Here is a 20372-nt window from a genome sequence, read left to right as displayed (position 1 = left end):
CCCAAACTTTTGAACGGTAGTGTACCCTTAGGGTATGTGCACACGATAACGTCCATTACGGCTGAAATTACGGAGCTGTTTTCAGGAGCTCCTGCATTTCAGACGTAATTGCTCGTACTCGCGTTTTGCGAGGCGTCAATTACGGCCGTAATTTGGAGCTGTTCTTCATTGAAGTCCATGAAAAACGGCTCAAATTACGTCCCAAGAAGTGTCCTGCACTTCTTTGACGACGCTGTTATTTTACTCGCCGTCTTTTGACAGCGACGCGTAAAATTACAGGTCGTCGGCACAGTACGTCGGCAAACCCATTGAAATGAATGGGCAGATGTTTGCCGACGTATTTGAGCCGTATTTTCAGGCGTAATTCGAAGCGTAAAATGCCTCGTTTACGCCTGAAAATAGGTCATGTGAACCCAGCCGTAGGGTTATCCTGTGTGTTAGGCCTCATTTACACGAGCGTGTGTGTTTTGCGCACGCAAAGAAACACAGCGTTTTGCGTGCGCAAAAGGCACTTGACAGCTCCGTGTGTCATCAGTGTATGATGCGCGGCTGCGTGATTTTCGCGCAGCCGCCATCATAGAGATGAGGCTAGTCGACGTCAGTCACTGTCCAGGGTGCTGAAAGAGCTAACTGATCGGCAGTAACTCTTTCAGCACCCTCGACAGTGAATTCCGATCACAATATACAGCAACCTGTGAATAAAAAAAAAGACGTTCATACTTACCAAGAACTTCCTGCTTCCTCCAGTCCGGTCTCCCGGCCGTTGCCTTGGTAACGCGTCCCTCTCTTGACATCCGGCCCCACCTCCCTGGATGACGCGGCAGTCCATGTGACCGCTGCAGCCTGTGCTTGGCCTGTGATTTGCTGCAGCTGTCACTTGGACTGAATTGTCATCCCGGGAGGTCCGACTGGAGGAAGAAGCCGGGAGTTATCCGTAAGTAAGAACTTATTTTTTATTTTTTTTTCACACGTTCATGTATATTGTGATCGGAAGTCACTGTCCAGGGTGCTGAACCAGTAACTCTTTCAGCACCCTGGACAGTGACTGTCTCCTGACGTTGCGTACCGCAAAATTTTTTGCCGGGTTCGGTCAAAACGAGTTCGGCCGAACCCGGTGAAATTCAGTTCGGTTCGCTCATCTCTAAGACACTTAGTTTGGATGTTTGTAAACAGAAAAGCACGTGGTGCTTTTCTGTTTACATTCATTGTTTGACAGCTCTTGCGCGAATCACGCAGTTCGCACGGAAGTGCTTCCGTGCGACCTTCGTGGTTTTCACGCACCCATTGACTTCAATGGGTGCGTGATGCGCGAAAAACGAAGAAATGTAGAACATGTCGTGAGTTTTTTTTTTTCAGCGCACTCACGGTGAGCAAAACTCACGGACTGTCTGCATGCCCCCATAGACTTGTATAGGTCCGTGCGAACCGCGTGAAAAGCACGCGAGTCGCACGGACGTATATCACGTTCGTGTAAATGAGGCCTTCATGGGATGGATGTCATTCGAGGGGTCTGGCTTGGCAGAACAGAAGTGTCACCGTAAAAGTCGCAACACTTGGCTATATTTTGCAGGCTTTACATCCCGATTGAATTCGATGGACAAAACGCGGAACAAAAATGTAACGAAAATGCAGCATAAACCGACGTGTGTGGATTTAAAATCCGCAACGCATGTCAATTTATGAACGTTTTCGCAGCTTTTCTTTTTTTTTTTCCCACAGCATGTGGATGAGATTTTATAAATCTCATCCATTTTGCTGCTACTGTAAGTGCTCCACGGAAACTCGGCAGCGTTTATGCTACGTGGGAACCCGGCCTTAGGGTGCTTTCACATGTGCCATTTAAAGGCGGTTTTTGAAGCCAAGACCAGATGGGGAATTTATATAGGGGGGGTTTGTCTAATTTTATTTCCCCCCCCCCCTATCTGCTCCTAGTTCTAGCTTTAAAAACGGCACCTATGGTGTAGTCACATGTACAGGTTTTGAGCTGGTTTTGTTAAGGTTTTTTTTATGCAGTTTTTCTAAAAATAGGAGTGGATTTAAATAAGGGGAGAAGTAGTGTTTGTCATTTTATACTTTCTCCTCTTGTGCTCCATATCTGCTTTTGGCTTCAAAAACTGCATAGAAAGTTTGGAAAAAAAAATATAGAACACTGCAAATACACCCTTATAAGCTGTTAGAATTTCTCAGTGGAGGGGCAAATACTCAAGATAGAAACATGTGCGGGTTGGTAATCTACATAAGGCTGTGTTCACATTTTGCGGTATTGTGGCATGCAATCATGTTTTTAACATGGTTTAACCTGTAAAAACCTCAAGGTTAATAATAACCACATCGCAAAACCCCAGTAAAAACGTGTGTTAACATGCCGAACGTTTTGACTGCACGTCACACTAGTTCAATGTGTGAACACTGTCGAAATATTTAAAAAAAACTATACATGACTTGCTAGGTGGACACACTCCATTTCCATTGTTTTAATCATTTTTCATTTTTTTTTCTGTTTTATATGTGCCAATCAACTATTGTTAATTAAATCAAAAAGCTAAAAGGAGTAGCACTGGTTAAGTAGGAATTCGGTGCTTTGAAGAAATAAAATTATTTCTCTATGAACAATGGCATTTATTAGTTCTTTCTTCTTAGGGTTACTCGGAATCTCCCCTCTCGTTGTCGTGACCTATCTCAACCAGATTGCTTCCGTACTTTTGTCAGCGCTGTTTTTTACGTAGGAAAAGGGAAGCGATCTCGGCCATACTGTCATTTATACGAGGCACTTACTCACTACAAGGGTATCGGCAAACAGGTATGAATCTTAATCACCTTCGTTGTACCATTTTATTTCTGTGTTTGCTAATGGGTGTGGCTTTTAGGGTATGTTCACACGGCCTATTTCCGGACGTAAATCGGGCGTTTTTGCCCCGAATTACGCCCGAAAATAGCGCCTCAATAGCGCTGACAAACATCTGCCCATTGAAAGCAATGGGCAGACGTTTGTCTGTTCACACGAGGCGTATATTTACGCGCCGCTGTCAAATGACGGCGCGTAAATAGACGCCCGCGTAGAAGAAGTGACCTGTCACTACTTTGGCCGTAATTGGAGCCGTTATTCATGGACTCCAATGAATAGCAGCGCTAATTACGGCCGTAATTGACGCGGCGTTCAAGCGCCTGCACATGCCGGTACGGCTGAAATTACGGGGATGTTTTCAGGCTGAAACATCCCCGTAATTTCAGCCGTTACGGACCCCCGCCGTGTGAACATACCCTTAGTGTAAAAAAAATAAATAAAATAATTGTTTACCTGATTTGCTCCTCTTTTTCACCTCATTGCTCCTCCTTTTCCCCTCCGGCTCCCTTTGCAAGTTGCGGCTCATACAACATATTGATGCCAGGCAGCGTCACGATGTTATGTGACGCAGCATGTCATAAAAGCCCTGGCCAAGTATTAAGGGCATATACTGGACATACTTTTCAGTAGGCCAACATTTCGGTATTAAAAATAATTTTAGAAATTGGGCTTATATAATTGATTCTCGGAGACAAAAATTTTTGGGTTTTCATTAACTGTAATGATCAACATTGAAAAAAAATATATGCTGGAAATAGATTGTGTGTGTGTGTGTGTGTGTGTGTGTGTGTGTGTGTGTGTGTGTGTGTGTGTTTTAAGTCTTTATAATGAGTTTCACTTTTTTAATTGAATCACTGAAATAAATTAACTTTTTGATGATAGTCTAGTTCATTGAGAACACCTGTATGGAAGGAAACTGCTAAGATCCTTCACTGGGTGGAACAAAATATCTCAGCAGTGCCCATCCCAGGAGTAGAGCACTGGAATGGGGATTACCTGAGCTGGGAACACCTGGATACCGGAGAATGGTCTCTTCATCCAGAGATTTTCACCTCATTTGCATTCGGTGGGTTTCCCAGACGTGGATCTCTTCACCTCTCACCTCTATCACCAGAATCCGGGATCCCAGGGCCAATGCTCTGGTTCTCCTCTGGTCGTCCTTCAACCTCCTTTTTATCCTTTTTCTCCCCTTCCACTCCTGCCTCAATTGCTGAAAAGGGTCAAGGACGCAGGAATCCCAGTCATTCTGGTGACCCCAGACTGGCTTCGCAGAGCTTGGTACGTGGATCTTATGCTTTTGTTAGCAGACGCCCCGTGGGCGCTTCCTCTGGTTTCTTCCCTGCTGGGCTGTAAAGCTGCCACCTGGTCCTCGGTACGTACTTTTTCAAGGTTGTACCGGATCCATTCTTTGACCTCTGCCGATGCCCGTTTGGGTCAAATGGTGTTGCAAGCAGCCATGGTTTACGCTGCTCGCATGGCTGATAGCTTTTCCCACCCTTTAGGATGTCCCATGGTACGGTGTCCCCCAGTCACTACTTTAATGAGAAAACAGGATTTTTGTGTTTACAAGTAAATTCCCTTTCTCGTTGAATTCACTGGGGGACACAGGTCCTGCCCTATTTCTTTATGGTTACATTTTTGGGCTTCTTGAGGTTGCTTTTCTCATTGGAAACATATTGTGTTAAACATTCTCTGCTCCCATACTGCTCTTGGTACAAACTGAGGAGCTAGAGTCTGCCTCCTAGTGACAGCGGCCTATACTAATGGTACTGTGTCCCCCAGTGAATTCAATGAGAAGGGTTTTACTGGCAAGTACAAAAATCCTGTTTCACTACGAATTCTTAATTCTCAAAAAATAAGTGATACATTTTCTATAGGGAGCAGGTCTTCTGATGAGGTTATTTTAACCCCTTCAGGACTGAGCCTGTTTTGGCCTTGTGGACGCAGACTATTTTTTTTCAAATCTGACGTGTCCCTTTATGTGGTAATAACTAGGGAATGCTTTTACCTAGCCAAGCGATTCTGAGATTGTTTTCTCGTGACATACTGTACTTTGTTAGTGGATAAATTTGATCAATAAGTTCAGTATTTGTTAGTGAAAAACACCAAATTTTAGAGAAAATTTGCATTTTTCTAAATTTAAATGTCTGCTTGTAAAACAGATAGCAATACCACACCAAATAGTTACTGATTTAAATTTCCCATATGTATACTTCTATGTTGGCATTGTTTTTTGAACATCCTTTTTATTTTTTTAGGACGTTACAAGGCTTAGAACTTTAGCAGCAAGTTCTCACATTTTCAAGAAAATTTCCAAAACTTATTTTTTAGGTGTTTCCCAGGAATTAAAGCAAAGTAGAGTGGAAATTTCCTTTTTTTTTTTTTGTCAGAAAATCAATTTGAATCCATTTTTTTCTGTAAGGCTGGGTTCACACGACCATGTTTTCCGGCCGAAATACGTTCCGTACATTACGGACGTAACATGGTCGTGTGAACCCAGCCTCACACAAAAGGTTTTACCAGAGAAGCACAACTCAATATTTATTGCCCAGATTCTGCCGTTTTTAGAAATATCCAACATGTGGCTCTTGTGTGGTAATGTACTAAAGCACAGGTCTCAGAAGCAAAGGAGTGCCTAGAGGATTTTGTGGCCTCCTTTTTATTAGAATATATTTTAGGCACCATGTCAGGTTTAAGGAGGTCTTATGGGGCCAAAATAGTGGAACCCCCCCCCCCCAAAAAAAAGACACCATTTGGCAAACTACAGACCTCAAGGAATTTATCGTGGGGTATGGAGCATTTTAACCACACAGGTTTTTGCTGAATTTAGTGGAATTCGTCCATAAAAATTAAAATCTACATTTTTTTTTTTTCCAATAAAACGTAGAAATTATCAATTTTTACAAGGAATAAAGAAGAAAAAGCACCCTAAGATTTGTAAAGCAATTTCTCCTGATTCTGACATTACCCCATATGTGGTAATAAACTGCTGTTTGTACACACGGCAGGGCTCAGAAGTGAAGGAGCGCCATTTGGCTTTTGAAGCTCAAATTTGCTGGATTGGTTTTCGGCTGTCATGTCTCATTTGCAAAGCCCCTGTGGGACCAAATCCGTGGACATCCCCCAGAAGTGACCCCATTTTGGAAACTACAGCCCTAAAAACTTTATCTAGGGATATAGTGAGCATTTTTATCCCAGAAGTTTTTTGCTGAATTTAGTGCAATTAGGCCGTGAACTTCTATTGTTTTTTTTATTCTTCTTTTTTTTTACGGTGTTCACCGTGCGCTATAAATTACATATTTAATTCTGTGGGTCGATGCGATTACGGCGATACCATATGTATCTAGTTTTTTTTTTTTTGTTTTTTTTTTAATGTTTTACGGTGTTTGCACGGTTGTAAAAAAATATTACCTTTTTTTTGTTTCGCCATATTCTAAGAGCCGCAACTTTTTTATTTTTCCATCAAAGTTGTGTGGGGGCTTGTTTTTTGCAGAACAAAGTTTTCATTGGTATCCTTTTTTAGTACATGCGACTTTTTGATCCCTATTGCTTCAATTTTTGGGGCGCTGAAGTGACAAAAAAACGATTCTGGTATTGTTTTTTTATGGCGGTCACCATGCGGGATAAATTACATTATATTTTTATAGTTCAGGCAGTTACGGACTAGGGACTTGAAGATCCAATTATTGGATCGTTGTTATAATACCCTGCAATACTTATGTATTGCAGGATATTATACCTGTCAGATTCACACTGACAGGGGGCATATTAGATCATGCCTTTGGCAGGACCTAATCGCCTTCTATAGATGGCAGACCGGAAGCCTTTGTTAGGCTTCCGGTTGCCATGGCAACAATCGCCCCCCGCAATCGTGTAGCGCGATGTCGATATTGTTCTAACAACTTTAAATGCGGCGGTCGCTATTGACTGCCGCATTTAAGGGGTTTAATTGGTTCAGATCACCGCTGTGATCCAGCCTGATGATTTTCCCCATTAAGAAGGCTGCTAGCAGCCCGTGCTGCGAGATGCTGGGCTGCGGGGAGCGCCTGTGTGCTCTGTTAGGAGCACACGTAGATTAACGGGCTGCAGGCAAAAGGACCAGTGCTGCAGCCTGTTAATCTACGTGGGGTGGTTAGGAAGGGGTTATTCAGTTTCTGCAAATTTAAATGTTTTTTTTTTTTAATATAATTACAATTTATACAATTTTCCAATATATATTAGTTCCCTGGAAATAAACCAAACCTATTTTCAGGAACAAAACACCATGCTAACTTAAATAACAAATCCCAAAGATAAGGGTCTTCTACAATTAGAAAGTGGTGAAAAACAAGTGGCTAAAAAGATTCCTGGTGGTAGCTAGCCAATTCAACATGTCCAGTTTACCTCTTCACTCTTCTGAACATACAATGGGTGCTTAAAAGAATCGAAGCATCCACTAAGCACCTTTTTAGAAACCACATTTTACCTTAACTTTACTACTTCACAAATATACAGAGGTCTGGATGAGAGTGCTTGAATCATCTCTGCTGTTACCAGAGAAATAACTGCAAGATTAGCATCTTCTGTTTTATCTTTAGTATCTAAGTTTTATTGTTAGTCCCTCATTTTGCAAAGACAAAAAAACGAAACAGGAGTGTAATTTCTTGCAAAGTATTACTCTCAATCCTTACGGCTGGTACTGTACTGCTATGTGGATTACAGTACAATCCACATTGATGAGATTTGAAGAAATGAAATTCACGTGCTGCAGAACATTTGCCGAACAGAAATCTGAGCATGCTGCAGATTTTCAAATCCTTCTGTTGAGGATTTTTTCAATTTAGAAAGGGTGAATTCTGCAGCTGAGATGGAAGGACGTGCATGAGCTGAGCTCCCGGGGACCGTAACTAATCCTGCCGTCATCCTGACCTGATGTGATCTGGTGCTAAGCTGTCGCTGAACTACTCAGATTGTCTCTCCGGTGATCCTGGACTAAGAAGACTGGCATCTGGTGATGGCGTCCCTCTGTGCTGCTCGTGGGCTGACCGCGTGGTGGTCTGTGGCCTTACATTGTGGAGCTGCATACCTCCATCCCCGATATCCAGTGCCTGTGTCGCCGAGTGCCGCTGTCCGGGTGAGCTCCTGACTACCCCTGCTTCTTGCCTGTCTGTTGGCACCGGAGCTACGCTGCTGGAGCTTGAAGATGTTATCTGAGGTGAGCAAGAAGAGGGCTTCCCTTGCTGGGAAGAGCTGCACTTAGCTGCATTGGAACTCTACCTCGTGGCTGCAGGGGGTAAGATATATAACTGCTGGCGGCGGGCACTTTCTTTGACTTTACCTGACCTGGGACAAGCTGCTATACCGTGTTGCACACTACCTGTTTAAGCCTCATTTGCTGTAACAGGCTAATCAAGCCCTCTTGGACACACACACACACACACACACACACACACACACACACACACACCTCCGTGCAAGATGAGATCCTCACAATCTAAGCAAAGACAGGATGGTTCCTAGTCGCATCATGAGATGGATTCTGATCCAGAACCCACTTTCAGACAAGTTTCTATGCAACTTTTGATGGCCATAGTTGCCTGCAATACCTCTGACTGGTAAAATTGATGAGATAAAGATTGATGTCGACCTGCTTCTTCAAAACATGCACAATATTAGAGGATGTATGGGAGAGTTGGAAGATACTATCTCGGGTGGAAGATAGAGTTGGTCCTCTTGCTACTACCCTCACTGATACTAAGCGTAAGGTGGAAGCTTGCCAATCTAAAACTGATGATTTGGAGAATCGCTTGCGCCGTAATAACTTGCGCATCATTGCCTGAACGGCCTGAGGGCCAGTCTCCTGAAATTTACATTGAACAATGGCTCAAAACCAACTTGAGAGACAGCTTTCTCCACTTTCTCTGTGGTTGAAAGAGCACACCGTGTTCCCGCTAAACAGCCACTACCAGGCCCCCTGCCGAGACCACTCCTGGTCCGACTGCTAAATTATCGAGATCGGCATATGGCTTTACATCAGGCCAGACAGAAGAGACCACAAAATGTTTTCTTGCATAATTGACGGTACCAGATCATTTCAGTGACCTGAATGTCGACCCTGTTCCTGTCTTGCTATAGGATTGCTTTCAGGCTAATATTACAAGTTAACATGTTTAGTTTTGTGGTTGTAACTACTTTGGTCTATGCCCTACGAATCATTGTTCCTGGTTATGTGCCCTCATGTTTCTTTCTCCTCTGCTGTTCTGGCGCCCTCTTGTGGCAACTAGCCTTATATAAGATATTTCAGCTGCTGATGATATGGTGATGTCTTTGAATTGTGTTTCATGGAATGTACGTGGCCTAGGGACTGTGTCCAAGCGGACTTCTGTTTTTTCCCAACTTAAAAGATCTAATCCCCCACCTAATTAGTTTGCAGGAAACACCTCTTAGGCTGGGTTCACACGACCTATTTTCAGGCGTAAACGAGGCGCATTATGCCTCGTTTTACGTCTGAAAATACGGCTACAATACGTCTGCAAACATCTGCCCATTCATTTGAATGGGTTTGCTGACTTACTGTGCCGACGACCTGTCATTTACGCGTCGTCGTTTGACAGCTGTCAAACGACGACGCGTAAATTGACTGCCTTGGCAAAGAACTGCAGGACACTTCTTTGCAACATAATTTGAGCCGTCGTTCATTCAAGTCAATGAAGAGCAGCTCAAGATTACGGGCGTCAAAGACGCCTCGCATAATACGAGGAGGAGCTTTTACGTATGAAACGACGCAGCTGTTTTCTCCTGAAAACAGTCTGTCTTTTCAGACGTAAAAGACAGTTCTCGTGTGCACATACCCTTATTGCTGATAGATCTGACTGTTTGAAGAGGCCATGGGTCCAATGGGCATGTCATACCACCTATTCTATAGGAGTCTCGTTATTGATACACACATCTCTGAAATGGAACCCCGTACAGATTCGTAGAGATCCTTTAGGCAGATTTGTGTTTGCTTATCCTGAAATTGATACCAAACCTTGTCATTTTGTGCATTTATAACCCACCGCAGGCGAACGCATATATCCTCCAGGCTTCCATTGCATTTGCCCATCAATTACCTAATTCCTCTGTTTTATGTATGGGTGACTTTAATCAGGTGATGAATATTAATATGGATCATTTTTCACATGGCGCTTCCTTGTGTTTGACACCTTATACTCTGCTTAGTCAGTTAGTAGATGATGTGGGCTGGATAGATATGTGGAGGTACCATCATCCTCAGGATTTAGAATATACCTGCCACTCAGTTGGGTGACATACTCTCTCGAGAATCGATTGTTTTCTGCTCATGGAAGAGGTCCAAGAAGCCATGCGTGATATAGCGTCTAATAAATCTCCTGGCCCTGATGGACTCCCTATTGAGGTCTACAGAAAATATCAGGAGCACGTTAACCCCTTATTGTTGGCTACTCTCCGTAAAGCTATTGAAACCCATTCTCTCCCCTCCATCTTTTGACGCCTCTCTTATAGTTCTCTTGAAACCAGGTAAAGATCCGGAGTGTTGTAGCTCGTATAGACCGATTTCCTTGGTTAATGTAGATTATAAAATCTTATCAAAAATACTTGCTAAAAGGCTAAACCAGGTTATATTGACAATTATACATCCGGATCAAACTGGGTTCATGCCAGGGAAATCTACCACTATTAATACTAAGTGAGTACAGACCGTCATACAGGTGGGTAGGGCACATAATATGCCATGGGCTATTGGATACCATGAAAGCATTTGACTCTGTTGAATGGCCATTTATGTGGGCCTGCCTTCGCCGTTTCAGCTTTGGACCCCAATATATAGCCTGGATCCAGCTGTATGTAGTGTAGTGGTTAATGGCATTCCTTCCGACTCCTTCCCCCTTGCCAGAGGAACAAGTCAGGGCTGCCCTCTTTCACCGGCCTTATTTGCGATAGCTATAGAGGCTATAGCGATTCGTTTACGATCTACGCCTATGATAACGGGTGTGCAGTGGAGAGGGATCACTAATGTGGTGGGTCTATATGCGGATGACATGGTCCTTTTTCCTAAGTAATCCTACTGAGTCCTTTTGGCCTGGCTGTTAATTTACTTGACACTTTTTACAGATTTTCAGGGTTAAGGGTAAATTGGCAAAAATCAGCTATAATGTATACAGCCTCTACTCCACCACTGGATCAGATAGTGTCACAATGTGGTTTGGAAGTGGTTTGCCGGTTTACATATTTCGGAATTGAGATTTTCTGGACCACAATGGGGTGATGGCTGCAAATATAGATCCACTACTAACTCACAAACCTGAAATTTGAAGTTGTGGTCTAAATTACCATTGTCGATTTGCTGGTAGGATAAACTTGATTAAGATGGTTATCCAACCTAAATGCTTGTATATACTGCAGCATATGCCGTTTTCTGTCCCTCAGTCATATTTCCCTTCACTGCACTCCTTATTTATTACATTCATCTGGGGCTCCTCTCGTTCTAAACTTAAACTCACTACCGTACAGCGCCCCAAAGCAGAGGGGGGAATGGCACTGTCTGACCTGCACATTTATTATTTAGCTGGCCAGTTGCGAGGCATTAGGGACTCTGTTAGACTCGACTAGGTATCTGGCCTCTCTGGTGGCGGGTAACACTCTCTTATCAGTTACCTAGAATACCCTCATTTTACGCGACCTGCAGAGTTGCTCCCTTTACATAGAATGGCTTTAAAAATATGGTGCGCTGCAAAAAATAGATCACATTATACTGATGTTCTCCCGGAACTGCCTCTATGGAATAATCCTGCTTTCATTATTTAGCATACCAGACTCGTGTTTTTGGCAGGACTTCGGTGTAGGTCAAGTCGGAGACGTTTTTGCTGAGGGCTTCTTTGTTACACTCCTGCAGTTAAGAGAGGCTCATGACTTCCCTCACGTACAGTGGTATAGATACTTTCAGCTTCGCCATGCTGTCCACTCCCAGTTTCCACCGAACATTCGTGTTATATCTGACTATCCCCTTATTGGGATCTTGAAATTACAGGGACCTAAGGGCCTCATATCAGTACGATACGCCCATTTACTCTCTTCCAAGCAGACTTCGGTGCCGTTGCCTGTATTTGATAGATGGTTGGGGCAGATTCCAGATCTTACATTGGAAGATAAAGATGCCGTGTTTAGCTCTCATATGTCCGTTTCCCCAGCGATAAATAATAAATTGATACAGTTGTATATTATACACCAATACTATTTGACCCCTATTTGCATAAAATGGGTAGAATACCCACAACGGAGTGTCACAGATGCCATTGTTACGATGCAGATTTCTGGCATCTTATGTGGAACTGTCCATATATTTCTGATTTTTGGGCACAAATATTTTACCTCTTATCCTCCCTTTTACCGTCCCCTGTGCCCATTTCCCCTAAGGTGGCTTTATTTGGTATCTTAGATGAAGAGATTTGGCCACACTACATGCACATTTTCTTGAAAGAAACCCTGTTTTTGGCTAGGAAGGCTATAGCTATTCACTGGATGGCTGATAACACGCCCTCAGTTGCTCAATGGAGAGGTCTTGTTACTACAGTGATAACATATGAGCGATTAGTATATCAACATAGAGGATGTCCGGATAAATTCTTCAAGGTCTGGGGTCCCTGGTTAGATACTCCTCTAGAGACTTTTGATGTAGAGGAACATTAACTTCTGTCTCATGGAGTATGTCCCTAACCTTATTCGCTTTGCCTATTGCACACTCCTCGTATAATTGTGATATTTTAATGGCATAGACAACAGGTTTTATTGTTGTTTTAAGTGTTATTATTGACAAACTATAAAAATAAGTTTTTGAATGTTGCTGATTTATTTATTTTTTTCTTTCTGTATCCCATGTAATGTAACATAATTATTATTTTTTTTTCTTGGTGCACTTGTTTGGCCTTCATCCTGTCTGCAGCATTTTAAATAAAACGAATTAAAAAAAAAAAGGGTGAAATCTGCCGCAAAAACTTTGTGGAAAAATATGCAACTGAACCGCCACATGTTTGTACCCTTAGAGTAAGGCCAGATGTGGCAGATATTTTCTGCTGCAGAATTCACTGCAAATCCGCAAAGAATATGCGACAAAATCACATTTTTTTTACATGCAAATTTCGACACTCGATTTTGTTGGGAATTTCACTGTATGCATTTTTAACCCGTTAGTGACTGCCAATACGCCTTTTCACGGCGGCCACTAACGGGCTTTATTCTGATGCATACGCCTTTTCACGGCACTGCATCAGAATAAAGTAAACCGAGCAGGGAGCTGTCAAATCTCCCTGCTCTCAGCTGCCAGACGTAGCTGAGGGCTGGGAGCGTCCCTGCTCTGCCGGGTGAGAACGATATTAGTATCGCTCTCACCCGGTTAACCCTTCAGATGCGGTGCTCAATAGTGTGCACCGCATCTGAGTGGTTTTTGAGAGCGGGAGGGAGCTCCCTCTCATCCCACTGACACCCGGCGATAAGATCGCCAAGTGTCTCTGTCTGCGATGGCAGCCGGGGGCCTAATAAAGGCCCCCAGGTCTGCCTGTAGCAAATGCCTTCTAGATCATGCCGCAGGCATGACCTAGCACATGCCTGTCCGTGCTAAACGGACAGGCAGTAATACACTGCAATACAAAAGTATTGCAGTGTATTATAATAGCGATCGGAGAATCTCATATTAAAGTCCCCTAGTGGGACTAGTAAAAAAAAAAAAAGTTTAATAAAGTTAATAAAAAAAAAATGTGAAAAAAATTAAAATTAAAAACCCACTTTTTCCCCTTACAAACTGCTTTAGTATTAAAAAACCAAAATAAAGTTAAAAAAAGTTACACACATTTGGTATCGCCGCGTCAGTAACGACCCCGACTATAAAGCTATTACATCACTTAACCAGCACGGTGAACGCCGTAAAAAATTAAATAAACCACGGAAAAAATGCTGTTTTCTGTGAATCCTGACTTTAAGAAAATGTGATTAAAAAGTGATCAAAAAGTCGCATTTACTCCAAAATGGTACCAATAAAAACTACAAGTCTTCCCACAAAAAAAAGTCCTCATACAACCGCATCGGTGAAAAAATAATAACGTTACGGCTCTTCAAATATGGACACAAAAACAAATTTTAAAAATAAATGTTGACGCAAAAATAAAAACGTTATAGCTCTTGGAATGCGACGATGGAAAAACGTAAAAAATAGCTTGGTCATTAAGGTCTAAAATAGGCTGGTCATTAAGAGGTTAAAGGATGAAATCCTTTGTTAAAAATCCTGTAAAATTGAAAATAACCAGCATTCCCTCAATTCTTCACATATGTATTGTACTGTAAATTGCTGCAGATTTTCAGTGCGGAATTCGCACTGCAAATCTGCCACGTCTGAACATGACTAAAGTGTTTAGATGTAAGAAGATAAGTTGTTATTGCCTGAAAGCTTCTTTAACCTCTTGGTTTTGACAGACTATCTGAAAATCTTACGATATTACAGGGAAAGAGCTGCTGGTAAAATCCAGTGCCCAATACCTCGGGTTTCTGCTGCGGTTTTGCAGTAAAATTAGCCGTATTTCTGCATGCTGATTACCCCCATCCAATGGGGATAATCAGCATGTGACTACCCGACCCTGTTTTTGCGGCGGAATACGGATTGCGATGGGAGGCTTTTTAGAAGTGTTTTTCATGCGGATTCCCTCACGGATAAAGTGTCGGAATCAGCGTAAAATTTACACCGTGTGAACAGAGACTCATGTCCTCTATTCCTATTCTAGATCTCTCGAGCGCATCCTCATAAAATGGGGACTTGCCCCTATTTCAAGCCGCCGCAGTCGACGAGCACTGATGGAGCCGTATCGGGGGCATGAATATATATGGCTGTGCCAGCATTCACCCAAACATATTCTTGTGTTTTTTGTTTTTTTTACATTCCCAGATTTCCAATTCCAATGTAAATTTAGGCTGCATCCAAAATACTTATGAAGAACCAAAGCAGTAGGAATTTTTTATTTAAATTGTTTAGTATAATATATTTATTTTTTTTAGCCTTGTTCTAAAGTACAGCACATTCTGGATATCTGGAAAAGCGGTCAAGGTGTGCTATCTCTGCACTGTTTCCAAAACACTATCCCGGTAGAAGCATACACAAGAGAAGCCAGCATGGTGGATGCAATTGGTAAGTTACTCATTTTATATGTATAAGCAGTTGCCCTTCGCTGTAAATACAACCGGCATATCAAGATTTGAATGTGTTAAAGGGGTTCAACCATGAGAAATATGTATCACCTATCCATAGGATGGGTGATAAATATCTGATCAGTGGGGATCAGACCACTGGGACCCCCCCCAGTCATGAGACTGGGTTTATCTTGCGGTCTCTGTGAGCCATTCATTTTGATGGGGCTTCTGATAGCGCTCGGCAGCCCCATAGAAATAGCAGGAGTGGTGGCCGAGCATGCGCAGTACTGATCCACTCATTAGGGGCTCGCAGGTAAGCTGGTCTCATTGGTCGGACCCCCACTGATCAGATATTTATAACCTATCTTGCGGATAGGTGATAAATATTCATTATGGTAAAACCACTTTAAAGCGTACCTAAGCTATCAGGTGAGTTTTCAGTATAAGCTGTTATATGTATTTTGTACATAAAGAATAACACAAGTTTTGGCCATTATGACTTGTGTTCTGCAATTTTTTAGCAGTTTTCCCCTCTGTTCGATCTCTAGTTCGAATTTTCCCTGAACTAGTGGTTGGAGCCTAACTGCTATTCTCAACGTGCATAAATAAAAGAATAAACCTAGGAGGGGGGCAGCGGGTCAAATTTATTAATAAACCGTAGAATTTATTTAATGCTACAAAAAACATATTTTCGACTCCACCTATTCCAATATACCGTATATGTCGGCGTATAAGACGACTGGGCGTATAAGACGACCTCGAACTTTTACCCTTAAAATATAGAATTTAAGATATACTCACCATTTCGTGCAGGAGCGCTTCACTATGGCCATCGGCGGCAGGACCCAGGACTCTCTGTCTCTTTGAACTCGCGCATGCGCAGATAGGCTGCTTCATCGCGCGAGATCTGAGAGGCAGGGAATGAGAGGAAAGGGCGGGCCAGAGCATCTTACAGAGATGTTCCCTGGCGGCTAATACCGGCTTCCCTCAGATCCGTGGCGGATTCCGTGCATCCCGGGAGCCTGTGTACCGGACTGCAGGCTCACAAGGTAACACACAACCTGTGTGTAGACAATATGTAGACTAGGGATGTCACGATACCAGAATTTGGACTTCGATACCGATACTTCGTTTAGTATTGCGATTTCGATATCAATTTCGATACTTTTGCCAACAGTAATAAAAAAAAAATTCTTCCGTTTTCTGATGTGAGGCGCGACGTGTGATGAATTTTGAACGCGCCTCACATTAATAGTAATTAATCCCATCATGTTTCTCAGTCATATTGGGTTAATGTGCGAGGTACATGATGGGGTTAATTACTATTAATGTGAGGAACATGGAGGGTAAATTCATCGCACCTCATGCCTCACATTAATAAGTGAATGAAAGCCGTGTTTATTTCATTTTTTTATTTTAATGTTTATTGTAAAAAAGGTGAAGGTGTATTTTTTTTTAAATTTAACAATACTTTGTTTTTACTTTATTTTTAAACTTTAATGTACTGACATATATCAGATATGTGCCAGTACATTAACCTGTGGACGGATAATACACAGGCAGTTGTTAGGACATACTTGGGTATGTCCTAACAACATGAAATATGGTAAGACAGCCCTGGGGTCCGTCAATAGACCCTGGGCTGTCTGCCCATATATGGTATGGCCCTCGATCGCGTCACAGGAATTCCCTGTGACGCGATCCAGGGGCATCCCCCCTTCTCACTTTCCCCTGAATGCTGCAGTCAGCTGTGATCGCAGCATTCAGGGGAATAACGGCGGAGATGAGAGGTTTCTGTGATCTCCGCCGTTATAGCGCGGGGCTGCGGCTGTGTAATACAGCCATTGCCCCGCTCCTGACAGGAAGTGCGCGCGCGGTCAGCATGAGGTGATGCGGCCGGCGCTGCACTAATGAGCGGCAGTTCAGGCACTGAAGACAGAACATGGGGGTGTTTTGTAGCGCGCCCGCCATGTTCTGTCTCCAGTGCCGCCGCTCATTAGTGCAGCGCTGGCCGCATTGCATCATCCTGACCCCGCGAACTTATCATGACTCAGGAGCGGGGCTGTGGCTGAATTACACAGCCGCAGCCGCGCTCCCATACATTCATGTATTACTATACTGAGCTGTGCGGCTGCAACGTGCATCCCTAATGTAGACAATATCCGGCATATAAGACGACCCCACACTTTTGACATTTTTTTAAGGGTGTAAAAAGTCGTCTTGTACGCCGATATATACGGTATCTAGGTTTATTATCACTCAATGTTTAAAATTGTAACCTTTATTAGAAGGCACTTGGCCACACAAATTTAGGATTTACATATTCAGGGACCTGCTCACAAAATCCTATCTAGGTTTTAAATTTGTGATGCTAATACAGGTTACAATTTTAAATGTTTTTGATTAACCCCTTCGCGCTCAGTGACTTATTATTCAGTCATGCTGACTGCATCGTTCGCGCTCAGTGACTGAATAGTACATCATAGGGAAAATGCATCGCCATTTTTATCGATCAGCAGTGTGCCGGGACCAATCGTAGTGGTCCCGCCTCCGCGATCACTGCTATTGGTTAGTCAGTGATGAGTGACCAATAGCAGCAATTGCATTCATAGTTTCATGCTCTGACCTCCGATCCTGCCGCACCCGCTCTGTTGGAGTTACTTAGTCGTAGAGAGCGGTTGTGGGGAGAGTCAGTCAGAGCAGTTAGAAAAAATAACAAATCTATATAATTTTTTGCTTTTACCACCTTGTATCCACTTCCCACTCCTGTCCTTGTGTTCCCCTTGTCGCCTATGTTTTTGGTCAGTGATCTCTATCACTGACCAATTTTGAGTCCTCAGGGCCACATTTGTGGGTCCCTGGGGATTATTTTTTTTTTACTGTTTTCTTTATAAAATATGATAAAAACAATAATAAAAAAAAAGTGTTAGTTTAGAAAGTTAGCAGCTAGTTTGGGGTAGTTAGTGTCAGGGAACCGTCAAAAAGCGTAGTTTGGTATAGCGTCTGGCAATTTAGCGTCCGGAATCAGTCACAATAGTTAGGTTTATAGGTTTAGCGTCAAGAATCCGTCACCGTAGTTCGGTTTAGTGTTAGGGATCCATCACTGTAGTTAGGTTTAGCGTCAGGCAAATTCACATAAAATCAGTTGTTTGTGTCAGCGTTGGGGAATTTAGTGTCCGGAATCCGTCACCGTAGTTCGGTTTAGTGTTAGGGATCCATCACTGTAGTTAGGTTTAGCGTCAGGCAAATTCACATAAAATCAGTTGTTTGTGTCAGCGTTGGGGAATTTAGTGTCCGGAATCCATCACCGTAGTTCGGTTTAGTGTTCGGAATCCGTCACCGTAGTTTGGTTTAGCGCCAGGAAAGCTCTAAACCTATCTAGATTATTCAGTGTCAGGGAAGTTCACACAAAATCTACTTAGGTTTAGTGTCAGGGAAATCCACTTGTTCTATATAAAAAAAAAAAATGTTTTAGGTAGCATTCTCTTGCTTTTAGTTAGGGAAGTATACTTTTATTTTGTTTCAAGTTTTCTAAAGTTTTTTTGCTGTATACACGTGTCTAAGCACACAAATAATAAAGATGTCCCAAAGGTCATTTTCTGCTAAAGAGGCCTATGTGTTTCTTGCCTCTGACAAAAAACAAAAAAAGTCTCGCCATCCGACGAGTCTGTCAACCTCCTCATCCAGTGATGAAGAGGAGGGTCCCCCTAGGAGACGCCCCACTACCACCACCACAGATGAAACCCCTGAGAGAAGTGACCCCGCAACCGTTGAAACCCCTGAGCCTAGTGACCCATTTGCACCCCGACACCAGACCATTACGAGCCCCAAATCCCTAATTACAATGGCACCCCAGGGGTAAAAGCTTAGAGCTTATGGTGTCCCAGACAAATTTATATGCCCAACAGTATATGACCAAGAACCCCACATCATTTTATGCCCAATACCACAGGTGGACCCCTGTAGACGCAGCAGAGTTGGGAAAGTTCTGGGGACTGCTCTTGAACATGGTGCTTCTGAAAAAGCAATCCATTAGGACCTACAGGGTACGGACATGTTCTACCACACACCGATGTACCGCATGGCCATGTCCAGGATGCGTTATGAAGCAATACCTCGCTTCTTACATTATGCTGATAATGAGCAGTGCCCACCCCGAGATAACCCCAGTTGTGACAGTTTGTATAAACTGAGACCCCTAGTAGACCATTTCACTGCCCGGTTTGCCCAAGCATACACCCCCAAGAAGTGTGTTTTCTATTGTTGAGTCCCTGGTACATTGTAAAGGGAGGCTTCAATTCCGCCAGTACCTGTGAGTAAGAGGGCAAGGTATGATGTGAAGTTGTATAAGCTGTGCGAGAGTGCATCAGGATATACCTATAAATTTAGGATATATGAAGGGAAGGACACCAGTATTCAACCCCCAGAATGCCCCCACTTACTGGGAGTTAATGCAAAAATTTGATGGGATTTGGTGCACACACTGCTGGACCAGGGTTACCACCTCTACCTGGATAATTTTTATACCAGCGTCCCCCTCTTCAAGTGCCTGACTTCCAGAAGTACTGTGGCATGCGGCACTTCTATTGAGGCCTCTCAGATTTCTTCTAAGACTCTGCTTGGGCAAACACTCAGAAGGGGTGAGGGCAGGGCACAATCCAGCAGCAACATATTGTGTGTCAAGTACAAGGACAAAAGAGATATCCTTGTATTGACCATACCTGGCCACACCAGTACCCATGCACCTGTATGAGGTACCAGTACAGAGACCCCCAAACCAGACTGCATCCTGGACTACAATAGGTACATGGGAGTGGTGGACTTGTCAGATCAAGTCCTGAAGCCCTACAGTGCCATGCGGAAATCGAGAGTGGTATAAGAAGCTGACCGTTTACATCATACATATGACATTGTACAATGCGTACATGCTACGTCGATGTACAGGCCAGAGGGGAACTTTCCCAGAATTTCAAGAGGTGATTATCAAGAACGAGAAGTTCCCCAAACTGGTAAGAAGGTCAAAAGAGGAGCAAAGTCTGCTATAAGAGGGGGATAAGGAAGGACACAATATATTAATGTAACACGTGTCCCGAAAAACCAGGGCTCTGTATGAAAGTGTTTTAAAATCGTACATTCCTTGATTTTTAATCTACCCCAGTTTTACTTACCCTGATGCACTCCGCACAGCTTATCCTCCTGATCTTTCCCTTCTGAGCCCTGCTGTATGCCCAGGCAGCTAACAGCCACATGTAGGGTATTGCCGTACCTGGGAGAACCCACATTACAGTTTATGGGGTGAATGTCTTCAGTGGCACTTGCTGGGCACAATATATCGGATACTGACATAGCCTATATG

The 20372-nt window shown here is 43.2% G+C and overlaps 1 protein-coding gene across 1 annotated transcript in view; it reads left to right on the top strand.

The window, feature by feature from the left end:
• The window catches only part of ANKLE1 (ankyrin repeat and LEM domain containing 1), a 93083-nt gene that overhangs the window by 54268 nt on the left and 18443 nt on the right, over positions 1 to 20372 (top strand). The window contains exons 7-8 of the mRNA XM_075863175.1: positions 2641 to 2800; positions 14885 to 15014. Of these exons, the coding sequence (XP_075719290.1) occupies positions 2641 to 2800; positions 14885 to 15014 (290 nt within the window). The remainder of the gene's footprint in view (positions 1 to 2640; positions 2801 to 14884; positions 15015 to 20372) is intronic.

The sequence above is a fragment of the Rhinoderma darwinii genome, chromosome 1 (genome assembly GCF_050947455.1).
Source record: "Rhinoderma darwinii isolate aRhiDar2 chromosome 1, aRhiDar2.hap1, whole genome shotgun sequence".
NCBI classification, from domain to species: Eukaryota; Metazoa; Chordata; class Amphibia; order Anura; family Rhinodermatidae; genus Rhinoderma; species Rhinoderma darwinii.
The sequence above is the reverse complement of the archived record's forward strand: the minus strand, read 5'-3'. Positions and strand labels throughout refer to the sequence as shown.